We start from the raw sequence: 19,228 nt of genomic DNA, 5'->3' as shown, positions 1-19,228 counted from the left end.
TGATTTATTACTGATTCCTTAAAAATTCGGTATTTACCGATTCGGTAAATACTGAATCTGTATTTCCTATTGAATCCTATGGGCCTTGAAGCCCATAGGATTCAATTCAAATACCGATTCAGTATTTACCGAATCGGTAAATACCGAATTTGTCAAGGGTGCAGGGGGTATCACTTTGACACCATCTAGCACCCCCAAAACGGGCATGTGTGCAATGTGGCACACAGACATGCCCTAAGGACACGTCTATCTGTCACATGGCATATGTGTACATGCACAGATGTGCATGTACACAGGAATCGGTATTTTACCATGGATTTGTATTCCATGGTAAAATACCGATTCTGAAAGCCATGTGCCAATGGAAAATTGGCTACCCACATTTCAATCTTGCAATTTCGGTAAAATTACTGAATCGGTAAAATTACCGATTCGGTAAAATTACCGAAAACGCAACATTTAAGGGCAAAGTAATTAATTTTACACATGGGGGCGTATTTACAAGGGCCTTACACTACAAGGAAAATGACTTCAAATAACCAGACACACATGGGGACGTATTTACAAGGCACATGAACCCGGAGGAAGTGACTTGAAATTGCTAAGCACACATAGGAGAGTATCTACAATGCCCGTGCAACACTTTTTGCATCATTTTTTACATGTACACCGTAACATTAACAACACAATTACATCATATATCTGTTCCGCAAAAGCGACACATTGCAGGAGTCACATCATTTTACCATCAAAAACAATTTCACCAATACCTTAAAAAACATGGAAGTGGTGAAAAAAGCCAAGCTTGACGTTACGGCAGCCACGAGGTAGCTAGGCTCCGCCACCCCCCCACTGCTCCAAGCATGTCTGTCCCACCGCCCGCCACGCCCATTAACGGTAACATGAAATAGATACAAATCAGCAGATACCTACCCCCATTCTGGAAACTCCCGAAGTGCAACAGGACCACGGTTACGCCTATCCGGAAGATGAGGCCTCGACCCGTGCAGGGCGGGGCCCGGCTAATCGCCATCAGCCGTGGGGTGGAAGGCCCAAAATGTACTGGTCTCCCGATTCCCTTCTTCTGCCGCCTTGCAGGCCACGGGGAGGGATGTCTTGCCTCTGCCTCCGACCCCCCCCCCTCTTATCGCCTGGTCCGGACATCACGGATATCAACGCCAGGTGTCGGCGTGGGGTGCAAACGAGCCTCTCCCACCCCCCCCAGGTGGGGGCCCCTCAGCTGCACCCCCAACGCCCCACTCACCCAACAAAAGGTCTCGTCCACTATTGCAAGGCAATGATGCTCCGCTCACCCAGCGGGGGTCTCGTCCACTGTTGCGGTGCAACGACGCTTCTGAGTTCAACTAGAAAATGAGTCCTGCATCCAGAAACGTTCTCCTCAACTTTGAAGATTCTATAAGAGCCACGGGGGCCCCCGACCCCCGACCCCCGATGGGGAATGACTGCCATGATCACCCACGGAACGACCACGACGTAGCCGCGGGACGTCGGCGCGCTCATGCCGGCCTCAGTCTAGAAATGACCAAAATCCTGCAAGACTACCAACTTGATAAGTTCCGGTGGGACACCAGTATGACCCGGTAGGAGAGATTGTTGCCTCCCACCCCACTTTGACTGATGGTTCATGTCGGCAGTCCCCTCTGCTACCCTTCAACGAAAACTTTTGGACTGCCGAAAGAGGTCCCGGTTCAACCACGAGTTGGTGGAGACATTTTGACTATACTTGGACCTTCATGACCTCACCCAAAATGGCGCCGGTACAAATGAAACTCTCAACTCCTTGTTGTGCCCAGATTGCTCAGCCTTGATATCATGAGATATGTATGCAGTTTTTAGCACATGAATTGATATGGGATAAGACTGATTATATGTTCGGACAATTAATTGATCCAGGATGGGTATTGATTATACGTTCGAACAATGAATTGACATGGGACGGGTACTGATTACACGTTCGAACAATGAATTGATATTAACTTCTAATGCATCATTGATTACTGTATTTATTATTGAAGGTTCGAATTGTCGACACTTTTGGTACTTGCTCACAATGAATTATCGATATGATTTTGTTGCACTTGTCGCACCTTTTACTATGAAATCAACGACACTGACTCTCTGTTATGTGTTCCACAAATAAATACCCCCCCCCCCCCATTTTCAGTTCCAGCCTGCTCCGTGGCCGGCCCACGGGGTTGTAAGCCCGTATTTGGGCATCAACATTTTTATTAAAGGTTTTTGAAAAAGCAAACGTAGTTGTAACGCGTAGATTGGTAAGTTTCGAAGAAATGGCCACTGTTTCTTATTTTTTTTTTTTTATAAAAAAAAGCAGGTGAAATGAAGCAGCTCAATTAGTTAAGGGTTAAAAAGTGTAGTACGCAGAAACATTGAAAATATGAATGGTCCAGGTTTGTTGTGTGTTTTTCATTTTTCTACAGCATAAAGCAATCAATAAAGATCCTGGTATTTAGCCTCTACTTTATATGCTACCTGTATCAGGGAAGTTGTTTTAAATGCCCCTAAGCCATCCCAAACGAATGTCACCTGGCCCCCCTAGTACGAACGAAAACGACCCCGTACCACTGTAGGTTATCTCTCTTCCTCAAAAATTACAAAAATTACTTTCTAGGACGTTTTGGACATTGATGATTTTCATATGATCTATTTATTTAAGTAATACTCATCTCTCCGCATGAAATTAATTTTCCACATGCTACACAAGTCAATCTCATCTGCCTAAAGTTCTTTTACAGATTTGGGACCGTTTCCCTTGCCTCTGACTCACTTATTGCTAAGTCATTGGTGGATGTTTTTGCCGGTCGGGGATTATCCACCAAATCTCGAAGTTGTGCTTTAGAATAATTAAGAGGATGCCACCTCTCCATGTGCCGATGCATGGTATGATTACCATAGCTATATTTTTTTTCGGTCCCTCTCGAGAGTTTTTTTTTTGCAGATGAGGCAGGTAACAAACCTGGCATTAACTTTCTTTTCATGAGAAGGAAAAGAAAAAAATTGCCAGATAAAATTCACTTTCACATGGGACGTTCTTGGCATTTCTTTCAGAAACTTTTACATCACTGTGTCATTTCTTTGTCTATCCTGGTTAAAGCAATGTCATGTAAATAGTTGTTTAAAAAGTTTCTTTTTTTAACGTGTTTACTTTGTTGGAGCGTTGTATATATTTATAAGTTATTAAAGTGTTATTTACAAGATTCAAAGTAACTCTTTGCTCAGAGTTTACCAAGTTCTTTGACTTGCAGGCAGTACAAAAAGACATTTGAAATAGTAGAGACAAAAACACATGTATGCAAACAATCAAACTTACAATTAACTGTTATATATTTGAAAACCATGAGACAACTTTGTTGTTTTGGATCACATGTAATTGCAATAAGAATTGTTTTTATAAAACAGCACAAAGATTGATACAACAATCACTTTGAAAATACAGAAATACAGAACAGTATGTAGTCCGAAATAGAGAGTTTAAAGCTGCATTTAAGGCTTTGAAGTTCAAGCACAAATGGCTGAGAAATGTACCAAAGGGAACAAATGGGAAATAACCAATTCTCCAACTAGGCAGTCCCTCTCAGCCTACATAGCAGACCTTAATTAAAAGATGAGTATCAAATATTTACAGAAAGCATGGGTCCGGCCCGCTCACTCCACCAGGGAATTTATAGGCAGTCAAAAGCTCCTGAAGCAATTAGGCTTACATATAACTCTCTGTTATTAGGCATACAGTGGCGATGTTCTGGAATTTCAAGATGTGACAAACAAATACATTATTTAAGTCGATGTTTGGGTTAAGGACAGTTGAATCAACTGGACTAATGTACCACTTTACAATACATTGTAACAAGAAAGCAAAAGACTAGAGCACTTTGTATTACCAGTGAAAGTCATCTGGTAGCCCTATCAATAACTGTTTTAACATACCAGTGGAAAGGGGGTGGATTGTATCTCCTTCAGTGTTGTTCTGCACAGTTCAAAGCACCTAGGAATACCGTTTGCTGTGCACTCCCACTACCATGAAGGATTTCATTAATTGTTGAACTTTTTAGGAGACGGATCAAGCTACCAGAAAGAGACAATGTTTAATATATCTCTAAATAGGGTATACAGATCAACAAGGACAAAGGTCAGTTAGGTGCCACAGCCAAGTGCTCTATCTCTGTTGGAGCATCAGTGTCATGGAGCTCCCGCCTACACTGGAAATCTTTCCTAAAAGTAAAAGGTAATTAAATAAAAAACAAACACATCACTGAACACAAATCTCTCTCCAAGACCAGTGCTCTGAAGTAGTCTCATGAACTGTGTAAGAAGTTTGTCAAGTTCTATTTTAGTAATTGCAGTTTTGCTTATACCACCATAAACAACAGACTAAGCAATATCATAAACTAAATAACAAGACTGGATTATCTAATTGCATCTGATGAGGCAAAATAAGATTTCTTAAAAGGGTGTTCAAATGCGATTCCCCAACTCCTTGCATCTCTACGAGTACTTACTCAGTTTGCTTCTCACAATGAAGCAGGCACAATGCAACAACGTTTGTTGAGGCAGCCAACTGACAGTGTTATAATCCTACAACTTTGTTGGAGTGCTATATATTTATAATGTGAACAAATATAACTTGCTCTCCTCACAATTCTTTGTTGCTTAATGATTTGAAGCACATAACTCAGGTCTACTACTGGGTATGTGGGTTTATTTAATTTCACCCTTTACTTATCAATTTCAAAGTACATCAAACTTTTATGTTTGAAAAAAACACATCACATGTAACACTTAGTAAGAAATATACAACATACACAGTTACCAACACTTTCAATACATCAAAAAATGAATGGACAAAATTACAACACATATATGCACATTTGTTTACAAATAGCAGCGATTTTTAGAATCATCAAGTTCAAACTGCCAAAAACGATACTTCTCTTTACTTATAAGTCAATGAAGGACAAGAATGATTGTTATAAAGAAGGCCAACTGAACAAAAATTTAAATGATTCCCATAATCGCAATTAGTCCTGGTTCTTTATGGGGGCCTTCTAAATGCCGACGCGTTTCGAACCCGTTGAATAAATTAACGGGATCTCGTCAGGGCTTTGTCACTTCCAATATATTCTCGTTCTGTGGTTTATGTCTGGCCGGGTACAGGTGGGTTCAACAACCGTCTTGTTTAACTTCTGTTTTGGAACCCTTATTCGAGCACCGCTGCCCCTTTAGAGTGTGTCCTCTTTACGATTCATTTTTCATCTCATGTTTTGTCTCAGGCTTACGCTCCCTTAGAGGGGCGTCCCTCAGCAGGCGTAAGTTTCTCTTCCGTGTACGTTGCCGTATGCCTTGTGTCTTTAGTTATGGACTGGGGTTCAGGATATTTGGTGGTCTGCAGCGCGTCTGTTGACCAGACCACCAAATATCCTGAACCCCTGTCCATAACTAAAGACACAAGGCATACGGCAACGTACAAGGAAGAGAAACTTACGCCTGCTGAGGGACGCCCCTCTAAGGGAGCGTAAGCCTGAGACAAAACATGAGATGAAAAATGAATCGTAAAGAGGACACACTCTAAAGGGGCAGCGGTGCTCGAATAAGGGTTCCAAAACAGAAGTTAAACAAGACGGTTGTTGAACCCACCTGTACCCGGCCAGACATAAACCACAGAACGAGAATATATTGGAAGTGACAAAGCCCTGACGAGATCCCGTTAATTTATTCAACGGGTTCGAAACGCGTCGGCATTTAGAAGGCCCCCATAAAGAACCAGGACTAATTGCGATTATGGGAATCATTTAAATTTTTGTTCAGTTGGCCTTCTTTATAACAATCATTCTTGTCCTTCATTGACTTATAAGTAAAGAGAAGTATCGTTTTTGGCAGTTTGAACTTGATGATTCTAAAAATCGCTGCTATTTGTAAACAAATGTGCATATATGTGTTGTAATTTTGTCCATTCATTTTTTGATGTATTGAAAGTGTTGGTAACTGTGTATGTTGTATATTTCTTACTAAGTGTTACATGTGATGTGTTTTTTTCAAACATAAAAGTTTGATGTACTTTGAAATTGATAAGTAAAGGGTGAAATTAAATAAACCCACATACCCAGTAGTAGACCTGAGTTATGTGCTTCAAATCATTAAGCAACAAAGAATTGTGAGGAGAGCAAGTTATATTTGTTCATTTTGAAAAAGGGTCCAGCCCTCCTCATGTCCCGGGACCTAACTCCTTAAGCTCAAGCATATATTTATAATGTGACACATAATTGTAAAAACTTTGATGTACAAAGAGGCATCCCTGGAATCTTCCACTTCAGGCTCGGACCCACACACCCTCACAGTGAGAATCCCCTTCCCAAGCACAATACAGGATGGTTATCAGATAGTCGAAACGCGTGTGGTGTGATGGATCTCATCGAGTGGGGGCCTTGATCTACTGTAACTCCTTTGAAGAGGGGTGATTCTCTACAGCTGGGGCCATAAACTACATCTGCAGGGCTAGGTGATAGCCTGGGACCGGCCTGGACAATCGGACACAGAGGAAGAGGAGTGTCAGAGGGTGCGGTAGTGAATAGGGTGAAAGGGAGGTGTCAGGTGGGAACAGGGTGTGATTCTCAGAGAAGAACAGCGCAGGTGGGAGGAGGTTTCTGGCCCATGCATGAGAGAGAGAGCGGGGGTGACCAGTGCGTGGGGGAGATGCTAGCGAGGGTGGGGAGCCATGCTGAGGATCAGCGGCGTGCAGAGAGTGGGTCTGGTCAAGGCATCTAAAATGGCTGCCGTGCTCAACAAAAGTGTGGCATTGCAAAAAAGGCAAGATGGCGCAGACAATGTTTATCAATAAGGATTAATTTATAACAATTAATTTTAACAATATATTTACTCGCAGTGACAAAATGGCGGTCAACAGTTCCTGATTTCCATCGAATCAAACGTTAACAGACGTCACGCAGCAAAAAAAAAAACGCTCACGAACAGCGCAGATGGGAGGAGGGTTCTGGCCCATGCATGAGAGAGAGAGCGGTGGTGACCAGTGCGTGGGGGAGATGCTTGCGAGGGTGGGGAGCCATGCTGAGGATCGGCGGCGTGCAGAGAGTGGGTCTGGTCAAGGCATCTAAAATGGCTGCCGTGCTCGACAAAAGTGTGGCATTGCAAAAAAGGCAAGACGGGGCAGACAATGTTTATCGATAAGGATTAATTTATAACAATTATTTTTAACAAAATATTTACTCGCAGTGACAAAATGGCAGTCAACAGTTCCTGATTTCCATCGAATCGAACGTTAACAGACGTCACGCAGCAAAAAAAAAAAACGCTCACGCACAGCCACTGGAAGACATGTATCAACATATATGAGCCTCCTCAGCCACCCACAGAAAACATAAGGGGTCAGTATACGTCTCCCGTACCCCCTTATACCTAGTAATTTAATTAAATCGAAACACAAAATGGCGAATTCACGTTTCGCTACCAGTTTGCGACCCGGTTCGCGAACCGAGAAGCGCTTCTACCGCGAAAAATCAAATTTTTATTATTTGCCCCAAGGGACCCTTTAATAACCCCAACATCATTCCTAGGGGGTCAAGAGGGGTCTACCTTGCCCCCTTTCATTAAATTCCCCCTTCGTTTTTCTCCTCCTCTTGTCTCTCGATCCTACCGAGAGACAAGATTGCGGCCGCACCGGACTGTTTAGAATGTTGACAGACACCGGAGAGCCAATCAGCTTCGCTACGCATAGCTCCGTTACGCGAAAAGTACGCGATCTGGTGCGCTATCTGGGACGCTGTCACAGATATATCTGTATTTTTAAACATTAATTTCTCAAAATCCACTGGAGCACATATATTGAGACCCAGCAAAGGCACATCGGGCAAACAGTCCCTACAATTTTGCCAAGTTTCGTGTAAATCCATTCAGCCGTTCGAGCTAAAAGTGAGGCCAAAGGCCCTATGGAAAAATGAATTGGAAAACGCGTTTTGGGACCCCCCTTTTTTCTCGGCCCCCCTCCTTGACGGAACCCCCCCAAATTTTCAGGGGCTGCTCAGAAACAAAATGTGCCATTTTCCTGAAAATTTCAGCCGATTCCGTCCACAAACGCCAAAGTTATTAGACATAGAATTTTCAAAAGTTCCATAGAGAAAAAATCCTAACTATATATACCTACTGGCGACCGCCAGTAGGAAATATATATACACACACACACACACACACACACTCACAACTTAACAGCCTTTTTCATGGTAAAGTACTACTTGGTAAAACAACACTTTTTAAAGGTACAACACGTTGTAACAACACGCAGTGGTAATTGTGTGTATGGTGTTAAAGAAGTATGTTGCCTCAACTTTTAGTCAATGGTTCTTTTAAAGCAGCATGAGAGGTAAGGAACTTTTCAACCTATTTAACCCAAGACAGAAATGTATCATGAACTCAGGTCCACAACCGGATTGTGATGAGTCAGTTTATTGTAAATATTGAAACATATTCAAATATATCACTCTTAGATTTATATAACAAAGAGAATTGAATGAAGTCATATCTTCAGAACTTATTAACCCTATACAACAAAAAGAAAACTACCAATTAGGTTATTGCCACAAAGTTTATTAGAAGACAAAAATGTAAGTTAGATTGCATTGAACTCTTGAAAAGGAAAAATTTCCAAAGTACACTGACTGTCCCTACTCAACATAAGGGGGAAATCTAGTCTAAGCGAGGTTCAAAAGGAAAGCATGAAAAGTGTCAGCCGTCAGAGTCCTCCCAAGAGGAAACTCTAACTATGGTCATGAAGCCTAATGCCACAATCACTGAGCTAGATCGGTACCTCAAAGCGTCTGCAAGAGAGGTGTCAGCTCCCCCTAGCTTCATTAGTACAAAAGCAACCATCCAATGCAGGCACCTCCTAAAACTTTTGAGTAACATTCCGTTATCCCAGCGGCCTTAAGCGACTCCTTTCTCCACCTTATGCTTCAAACGGTAAACTTCCCTCATGTTCTTGGTGCCATCACCACCTCCCACGAGAATTAATTTTTTCTTCGTTATCGCATTTCTTCCATGGCATGGCTATCGACTAAACAAAAGATCCTTCTCTAAACTAACACTATCATGTCCACCTGCAGTGGGAACACAAATGCATGCAACATTTCACAGAATAAGCAAAAGCAAAAGCAAAATGAATTGCTAGTTGGGAAGCAAATTAAACACAATTCAGGCCAACCATTAGGCTAACTTGAAATCACACGGGTTAAAATACCTGCTCTATGACTTGCAAAGCATGTTATATCATATTTCTCAACATCATGAATCGCCAATTCTAATAATGTATTATTATAATGGTAAATTTAGACTATGTCACAAACACTTTTAAAGGACAAGTCAGGCTTAGGGGTCCATATGAGATTCAAAGTAGTCAGTTATATTTTTAACACACTTGGAAAATACTGTAGAACAGAGAAATACTTTGACATGTTGAACATTAAGTTTTTTTAGTCCTAAATTAGTCACCGAAAACACATGAGTGTGACTACTCATGATTATAGTGCACTCATACGAAAACATTTGAACGACAGACTAAAGCAAAATTACGCTTCTCCAATGGTAACATCTTATAGTCATGAAGGAATTGGCATTGATGAAGTCATGCATCTTTGCAAATAATAAAATGGTGACTTATTTGCCAGAATATTTCTGGTTTTAAGTGGAACTGCGTGATGGCTGTTATAGAGCCATGCATACATTAAAGTTTATTATGGTGTTTTAAAAATGTAGGGACCCAAAAAGTGTATCCTTGGAGATCATTACTCGCAGAAATTGGCAGCATTGCCTTAATCAACAGGTGTGGGAGGTGGAATGTAGAATCATGAATGTTAAATGGTGGTGCTGAATGAAGACGAAGCTCAAACGCGGGCGTTGAAAAGCAATTCTGTTTGGACCTACAATTGCAATGTGGAGTTTCTAAACAGTACAGATTAAAGACTATATGGTAAGGCAGTTTAAAATGAGCACCTTTAACATATTGGCTAGAATCTTGAATTATCCACAGACTATTACTGTCCTGTTATAGCATGTAGTTGAGGAACGTTGTGCTGCTTTTCAGTCTCTATGGCACCTGCGCATGGCAGTCTGATCCTCCTTTCAAAATGTAGTTAAAAATAACTGGCCTGATTTACTTCTGTGGTTTCCCAGCTTAAACTAACACAAGAAGATGATGGATGGAGTGCTGGAACTTTTCAGACACTCACCCCCAGTCACAGATCTGGGCTGAATCCATCATCATTCTTTAGCTCACTTTGCCATCCTAGTTTGGACCCAGCCTTATGCAAATCAGTCTTCACCCTGTGCCTTATGGGAACAGTCCAGCCCAAATTGCCAGGCCAGGTCCTCCCTGGACTGGAATCATGCATCCTGGAACCGGTTTTGGGGTAACACCACCTCATCAGCCAAGCCAGCTTGAACCCAGTGGCAAAGTGAGCAAGGGACCCACGTCTGGGAATACCCTCCCAACTTAGGGCGAAGAAAGCAAACACACAGAGATGATGGACAGAGTGCTGAAACTTTTCAGACACTCACCTCCAGTCACAGATCTGGGTTGAATCAGGGCGATTAAGACAGTCTTAAGCCAAGAAACATGAGCCTGGTATGTTCAGGTGTTTTTTGATGTTCTCAAACAATCTTAAGGAAGTATTAATCCACTAAGCATTCTTAAAGCTGTCTTAACCCTGGATGTGGAAACTGCGGAGACGTGTAATGAGGGCCTCCCCAACTCTTGTAGAGTTCCGAAAGTCACTAAAGACCTGGTTATTCGGCTAATCAACCGGACACTGCCAGCACCTGGATACCCTTACAGGTGACAAGAGGTTCTCTACAAATCTACTGATTGATTGATAGATGAACAGTCGTAAGAAGACAGTTTTCAGCAATAATAGAAGGCTTCCTAAATGATGGCAATTTTCATCTGTTAAGATAGCCACAAGGCACTCTTATGCTCCAGACCAGCTTTTGTAAACGAGATCCAGCATATTTAGGGCTTTCTCAATTATAGCTCCTTACATTTATTTGAAAAATGCTAGTGATTGCTTACATTCCTTTATTTAAAAGAAGAAGAGGTCTCCATTCTTGGTATTGGTCACATAGATGTTTAACTCATTAGTCAGTGTTGCCCAATACGGGTCTTTCGAGTAGCAGTTCTCATATTGGCTACATTATGCTCATTGATCATTACCCTTACTGCTTATGCCTGACAAGCAAGTAGTAATTAACAAGCATTTACAATGCAATGGTCTCGCCTTTGCAAAAGTTAGAGCTATTGGCTTTGTAAATGACAACATTTTTATGTATGTGTTGGTTTTGAAAACAGATAAATAAATGGCATTGTCATTTACAATGCCAATAGCTTAATCTCTCTCAAATGCGAGACCTATTGCATCTGCAATGCAATAGGTCGCGTATTTCTGCGAGTTTGAGCTATTGACATTGTAAATAACAATGTGTTTTATTTATGTTTCAAAAACCAGAACATAAATAAAAGGTCTCTCACACTGCTGTCTCTCTCACACGACTGTCTCTCTCACAGTGCTGTCTCTCTCACACACACAGAGCCACACACACACAGACAGAGCCAAACACACAGAGAGAGAGCCAACACACACAGACACACACAGAGCCAAACACAAACACACACACAGAGCCACACACAGAGCCACACACAGAGCCACACACACAGCCACACACACACACACACAGAGCCACACAAACACAGCCACACACACACAGAGCCAAACACACACACAAACACACACAGCCACACACACAGAGCTATACACACATACACAGAGCCCCAGAGCATAATTCCAAGACCAGTGTAGTTTTACAACTCTTGAGGAAACTTAGATGAGGTAAAACATGAAATGTAAACAGGAAATGCCTCAGTTCAGTCGGTTGATGTGTCAGCTGCAGAAATATGAGTGTAACCTTCACGTCGTAGGTTTCAGTCGGACTAACATAGCTCAGCAGGTTGATCATCACGATCCGGAGTTGTGTGTGAACATTGAGAGCTCCCACCCCAGTAGGTTTAGCAGGCCACTGCTGCAGAGCTGTGCATTTTTAAGTCACACTCCCCTGGGGGTACGGGCCTGCAGACACACCCCTGCTTACCACCAATCACCCTCCCAGCCCCACTCTTCAAAGTCCATCTGCCACACACCCACACCCGTTTTGCCCGTCCCCTGCTGGTGACCAGGCTATAACATATGTTCTCCACTTTGAACCCTGTGGTGTTACGCATTCAAATAGAGGACCACGTCAGTAGGACCAACATAGCTCAGCGGGTTGAACGTCCCGATCCAGAGTTGTGTCTGAACATTGAGAGCTCCCGCTCCAGTAGGTAGTAGATAAGTAGGTTATTCCCCAAGTCCATCACATGGGAATCTTTACACTGTCTAAACACTACTGTCACCTCGTTATTAAATGTCTTATTACAGAAATTAATAGCTGATGGTTATCAGTTTACTTTCATTAAGTGTCTGCAGCAACATTGCACACATTTTAACAACTTCTGATCAGTTGATCCTAACAACATTGTTTACTGTTAAAATCTGCCTATTACATGGATGACGGACTACGTGGTGAGGGCGGCAAATTCCTTTAATGCAGAAAACGCCATGGACGCACAATATCGTTTTTCAGGTGCACTACTCCATTATTTTATCCCTGAAACTCTGCTGTCCCATTCTAGAAGTGCTGTAGCTGCAGGGCACATATTTGAGAAATGAACTTTTGTGTAAAAGCAATAAGATTGTCAAAACATTCCTTTTCGTGGCAAGAACAAACAACGCAATTTAAACTTCCATCAGAGGGCACAAAACTTTTAATCTCTGCCACATAGACTTTCGCGCTCAGAGTCCGCTGGCATGCAGAAACAGCGTGTTAAACCGGGGGAGGGGGATGGAAGGGAAAAAGTGTTTCCAGTTTGTGCACACAAATCCCGTCCGACACATCCTTATAATCGGCTTTAAAAAAAAGGATGACAGAACTGAAAATGATTATAGTCCCATAATTAAGAAACAATGGTTCGTCACATAATGGTAAACACCTACTTGGCCAAGAGAGATGTTAAATTAAAAAAAAATACCGCTCAACTAATGTAACAGACCATCTATCACTTTAAAATGAGAAGCACATGCCTGAAGCGCAAAGTCACCAATGTAGTGCCTTCTGATCTTTCACACTCGTGTATCATTAAAAATGTAATTTTCGCAATAGAGGCCAAATGTTTAAAATACCAGTGGGTCTAAATGTTGGTGCAAAATTGCATCAGTGTAATTCCGTGTAATCAGGAAATGTGTGTGCAAATGTATAAGGCAATGGCGCAACCCTATTCAATGGGACCCTTCACTCTTAAACCTTGATGTCGCCTTTTGCCCTCTGTGAATTGGGAATCAATTGTGCTTTCAGTAATGTGTAATCATATATTATAAAAGTCAAGGCCTAGCTCTTAATTGATAGTACTAGGAACACAATACGAAATGCAGAGTGTATGCCGTAGCTGCAGTCACGCTGGTCCACATGCGATGAACGCTCTCAATCTGAAGCACAAGTGAGGCTGGGATGAAGTCGAATTTATTCAAGCCTTCCATTCTATTCCAGATATTGTAATTTGAAATTTTTCAAATTCATTCTTCCAATATTTATTTGTGGGTGCACATCAAGTGGCCATAGCATAGTAGCCTTCCACTCCTTATCCAAACTCATTGCAATGTGGTACCTGTAGGAACATACACACCTCAATTCGCAAAATTTAAAACTTTCAGAACCACTGACACATGTTTCACTCTTTTTCCGTTCTTCGGTAGAATAGTCTCGGTGACAGTGTAATTCGACTAAAGGCTACTTTGCAAATTGTTTAGTATCAGGGCGCCTCCATGGGCAAATTCCCCCTCTCAGGACATTGCTATCGACCCAAAGCAATCGACAAGAAAAATATTTGAAAGTACAAATAGACTGGAATGCTATAGAAGAATAAAAGAAAAAAAAAATTACCGTCTGCGGAATGATGTTCGATCTCAAGTTACAATCAACAATGTGTTCTAATCCGACATCTGTAGTTCCAATGCTGCCATGCGCCCTTTATAAATATCCTATGCGCGTGCACCCAGGAAGTTGTTTTACTGCTAAGCTCTTAGCTGTGGAGAATGGATAAGACAATTTTGGAAAATGCAGTTTATGTTATATTCCATTAGCAGATAACAGGTCTACAGGGCAATAAATGGGGGTGGGGGGGCTAACATAGGATGATTGGTTATAAATCCACCGACATGCACGGGCAGATGATGAAGTGAGCACAAAGTGTCCATTTGCCGCTGTCGACGGGGGTTTTGCCGGGCGCAACAGGCTGTTCGTCTGAAAATTAAATGTCGCCATGCATCCTCCCGCCCTTGCTGCCACTGCAGTCGAGTGACCTAATGGATCATTATGCGTGCCGGCGCTAGGTCAAAATCATCTCGGATAAAAGCAAATTTGCTTTTAATGAGGAGGAGAACGGGCATGACCTCTGTGTTACTGCACCCTGGGCACAAGTCCTAAAACAAGCGATCGCCATCTCTAAGCCCCGTCCTTTTCAGAGTGGGGGGTGTGTTTTTGACTGAGAACGTCCCTAGGTAGAAAGAATGTCGAAAACACGCCCCCCAATCCAAAAAGGACAGGGCTTAGAGCCAATGAATGACGTCACTGGGACCTCTTCCCCAATGGCTGGCCGCTGTTTAGGAGGCCAGCCAATGGAGAAGAGGGGCGGGGCTTAACCTCGCTACTCCAAGTCATTAAATCTCGCAAGCTCGAGTGCGCATGTGCGCACCTGATGCCACGCGAGGCCTAAAAAGGGCTGTAGGAATGCACTAAATGATTCCACTTGGGATGAAAAGGAATGCATAGGTTGCTAAGTGGGCTACAATGGAAACTGTAGAACGTCTGGCAGATATGGAGGGTTTTTCCTTGTCCTTACTGGAAAATATTCTAAAAGAGAAACTAGTGATAAATTGTCGAAAAAAATAATCAATAGAAGCTGTCATAATGGAGCTGCGAATCATTTGCTCATGCATTTTTAACCATCTTTCTTGTTTTGATATCTGTTTGAGCATTTGTTTATTTAATGTATTTATTTCTTATTACAACAGCTTTATGGTTCAAATCCTCGTTTTGGACATGACAAAGATAAAGAAGATGAAGAAGGTTACAGTGCTGACACCACTGTTAAGATACCTTTTACTGATTATAGTGGAATTGGAACAATTTTATGCGAGGTAAACTGTCTCACCAAGCACGAAATGGAATTCTCAATCGCATGCGAAACTGCAGTGCAGGTGAGGAACTAACATGTTTTGTTTAATATAAGTGTACTTCCTTCCATCATAAATTATCAGTTTGTGGATTAACAGTGAAAACATATTTGAATATATATTGTTGAAAAGCCATATTTCTATCTCATGAATGCCACTGTTTGCCTCGAGTTCACAGGCTGTAACTAGATGGATTGGTATGTGCAGTGCTCCCTTGCAGGGTTTTTGGTTGGTGGATGCATGGGTGTTGTAGTTATGGGTATGAGGTAAGTTCCTATTCTTAGATTTTTAAAGAAGGCTGATTTTGAATTGTCGTCATTATCCACTGCATCGGTTTTGAGCAACACCAACTATTGATTGCTTATTGCAATCTCTCCCATATACAACTGCTCAACCACCCCAGTTTCTTGTGTTTATCTACATACTGAACATTCAAATAGCAATCGTGTTTATGTCTTGATTGTGGGCTTCATGTCTCCAGGTTCTCGGTGTTTGAGGGTCCTTGCCCTGTTCTATTTTCTACTTTATATTTTAGTGTCATCCTTTGAATGTTTTATTAATTGCTTGGTGGCTTATGCCAGCATTCATGCTATCAGGAAGTTGATTTTGACAAGCCTTTGCCACCGATGATTTTTGCAGAGGCCGCCGCACCCTCCCGTAAGGGTGGCGGAGGCTTGAAGGCCGGCGCAATAACCCTCGTGGTGCCACCAGCAGGGGTAAACTGGTTCTGGGCGCTTCGATGCGCACAGGAACCAGCGGAAGCGGGGTGCGCACCAGCCACCCGACCGGAAGTGACCGGTTGACCTGAGCGCCCCCAAAGGGCGCCCAATGGTCAACCTGGCTTTATTTGAACCCCCCAATCAGGGGGACTCACCTGAGGCCTGCATGGAGGGCTCAAGAGGATTTAAGCGACGGCCCCCTCCCAGCAGAAGCACATCGCATTCGAGGAGCTCGGAGAACGGCGCGACGGCAACAACGACTGAAGGAAGAGAGGCGACGCGGCGAAGGACGAAGCGGAAGACGGCGAGGCCCCAGTTGGAGATCCAGGTCATCGTCGCCGAGGACGCCTTGTGGAACGCGGCGCGCCATGCCAGCTCCCCCGAAGTGAATAACAGGTAAAGCCGCGGCAAGCTCAGAGCCCGGGATAAGCACACGCAGCTAGCTGTGCCCCCAGCCGACGGCCTGACGCAGACGCAAGAAGCCACACACATGTGCGCAGAGGCTCACAACATGTCAGAAGGCCAGCCAGACGAGATGGCAGAGGTACTGATGAAGATCCGCGAGTTATCGGCCATCCACGGTGACGACTGGCTTCACCCTCACTTGGGCAAAGGGAAGGAGAACAGACCAGTGGAACAGGCAGACGAAGAACCAGGGCCTTCCGCACCCAAGAAGCTGAAAAACACGCCGATGAAGAGAACATCCAAGAGGAACCCTCCGAGGAAAGTGCGGCAGAAACCTCTTCCGTCGAGACCGGAGGGCAGTGACCAGGGTGAGACGACCGGCAAAAAGAAAAAGGGTGAGCATATTAGCAACATCGTAAAGGAATGTTTGAAATCGCTGGTGCCGGGGCTACTTAATGGCACAGGGCAAGGGGTAGCAGGGCCTAGGGAGCAGCGCGCGGAGGAAGCGGCAGGTCTCACGTGGCATATGGTCGACCAGGGGTGGGCCCGTCAGACAAGAGTGCAAGAGCAGGTAAGCTTGTCCGCCCAAGGGGAACAAATTTCCCCGCTACCCGGTTGGTGTTACGGCCCCATTTCGGGAAGCCCACCTCCGAGTGGGGTAGTCAACGATCATTACATCAGGCCATCCCCTGGTCCGGCGTCCCTGACTACGAAAGCCACCGGCTTGGCATGTCTCATCCCCCTAGCGGTAAAAGAGAGGATATGGCGCAAGGAATTCATAGACATATTTTCGCTGCTTGAAATACAGCTAGAGGGGCTCGATCTAACCACGTGCGACAGGAAGGAGGAGGACAGGAGAGAAAGGCGCGGGGCCAGAAAAGAGCGCACTTTCGACAATTGGTTAGATGCGTTCAGAATCATGGCATGCATTATAGTGGAGAGGTTCCCCCATTTCGCTGCTGACTTGTGGCTGTACGAGGCCAACATCCACCTAGCACAGAGGCAGTTCCCTGGGGATGCCTGGTTAGAGTACGATAAAGGGTTTAGATTAAAAATGCAGAGGCACCCCGAAATGGAGTGGAATGAGGAGGATGTCTCGGGTTTCATCCACAAGATGCTTACAGCCAAGGATGTTAGGGCCTGGGCGGGAAAAAGCGACCAGCCCTTTCGGAGCTCATACCAAAAGGGGAAGAGTGGTTCGTATCAAAGGCGGTCGAACGGGAGATCGTACTCCCCAACCGCAACTAAGGTGATCTGTTGGAGATACGAGGCGGGGGACTGCTCATGGGGCTCGTCTTGTAAGTTTCAACACGCATGCGCTAGCTGCGGGGGCAAGCACGCTACCGTTGCATGCAAAGGTTCCAAACACGAAGCGAAAAGGGAGAAGAGAGAAAAGAGCAAGAAGCGTTAGCCCCAACGCAGGGGAAAGGGGGGGACTGGTGGACATTTGTAGGTGCCAGCTGGCCAGATCCCCCATAATTACACAACAGCTGCGCAGATTGGCAAACAAATATCCGAACAGAACAGAGGCCAGGTCACTGGTAGAGGGCTTCGAGCAAGGCTTTGTTATTCCATTCCAGGGCCCGCTCCCCTCGGCGGGGGCGAGCAATCTGAAGTCGGCAAGCCAACACCCCGAAGTGGTTAGCGCCAAGATAGAGAAAGAATTGAAACTGGGTAGAGTTGAGGGCCCTCTCCCAAAGGAATCACAAGAGGGCATAGTCGTCTCCCCGCTAGGCGTGGTCCCCAAGAAAGAACAAGGTCAATTCAGGCTGATACACCACCTATCGTTTCCAGAAGGTTCCTCCGTGAACGACGGTATCGACCCCGAAGCTTGCTCAGTGGGCTATGCGTCAGTCGACGACGCAATCGAGTTGGTGAAGGCGACAGGCATAGGAGCCCTCATGGCGAAAGCGGATATTGAATCTGCATTAAGACTATTGCCGGTCCACCCCTCCAGCTTCCACTTACTGGGTTTCCAATGGGGCGAGGAGGTGTTTATTGACAAAGCCATGCCCATGGGATGCGCGATATCATGCGCATATTTTGAGCAGTTTGCCACTTTCTTAGAATGGGCGCTGCATGACCGGCACCAGGAGGGTGGAAAACTGCACTACCTAGACGATTTCCTGTTCACAGGCCCGGCAGGTTCCTCAGTGTGCGCAAGCACATTGGCAGCCTTCGAGGATCTAGCTAGGTCTCTAGGGGTCCCCCTCGCAATAGAAAAAACGACAAGCCCGACCACGAGACTCACGTTCCTGGGCATAGAATTGGATTCTATAGCAGGAACGGCCAGGCTGCCTCCAGGCAAAGTAAAGGAATTTCGCGAGGCTAGGGGGTCGGAACAAAGCCACCCTGAGGGAGATCCAACGAGTGATAGGTAGACTCAACTTCGCGGCTCGGGTAATCCCGCCCTCCAGGGTATTTTCAAGACGCCTAACAGGGCTAACGGCCGGCGTCACCCACAAGCACCACCACATCAGGCTGAGCGCAGGCGTGAAACAGGACCTGCAGGTGTGGGGCGAGTTCCTACAAGATTTCAAAGGGGTGCGGATTTGGAGAGAAGGGTGGGTAACGGCCGAACAGATAGCTCTTTACACAGATGCGGCCGGAAGCCTTGGCTTTGGCGCGGCCCTGGGAAACAGTTGGTGCGCCAGCCAGTGGCCGGACGAGTGGCATGCGTAGGGGCTCACCAGGAACATCACGTTTCTCGAGCTGTTCCCGATCATTGTGGCACTGACCATTTGGAGT

The 19,228-nt window shown here is 44.5% G+C and overlaps 1 protein-coding gene across 1 annotated transcript in view; it reads left to right on the top strand.

The window, feature by feature from the left end:
- LOC147733269 (sperm-specific sodium:proton exchanger-like) overlaps nt 1-19,228 on the top strand; it is a 7,973,824-nt gene that overhangs the window by 7,511,646 nt on the left and 442,950 nt on the right. The window contains exon 22 of the mRNA XM_086956195.1: nt 15,195-15,380. Coding sequence (XP_086812321.1) covers nt 15,195-15,380 — 186 coding nt within the window. The remainder of the gene's footprint in view (nt 1-15,194; nt 15,381-19,228) is intronic.

Source organism: Lissotriton vulgaris, chromosome 2_1 (genome assembly GCF_964263255.1).
Source record: "Lissotriton vulgaris chromosome 2_1, aLisVul1.2, whole genome shotgun sequence".
In the NCBI taxonomy this organism is placed as follows: Eukaryota; Metazoa; Chordata; class Amphibia; order Caudata; family Salamandridae; genus Lissotriton; species Lissotriton vulgaris.
This window is presented reverse-complemented; position numbering and strand designations above follow the sequence as displayed.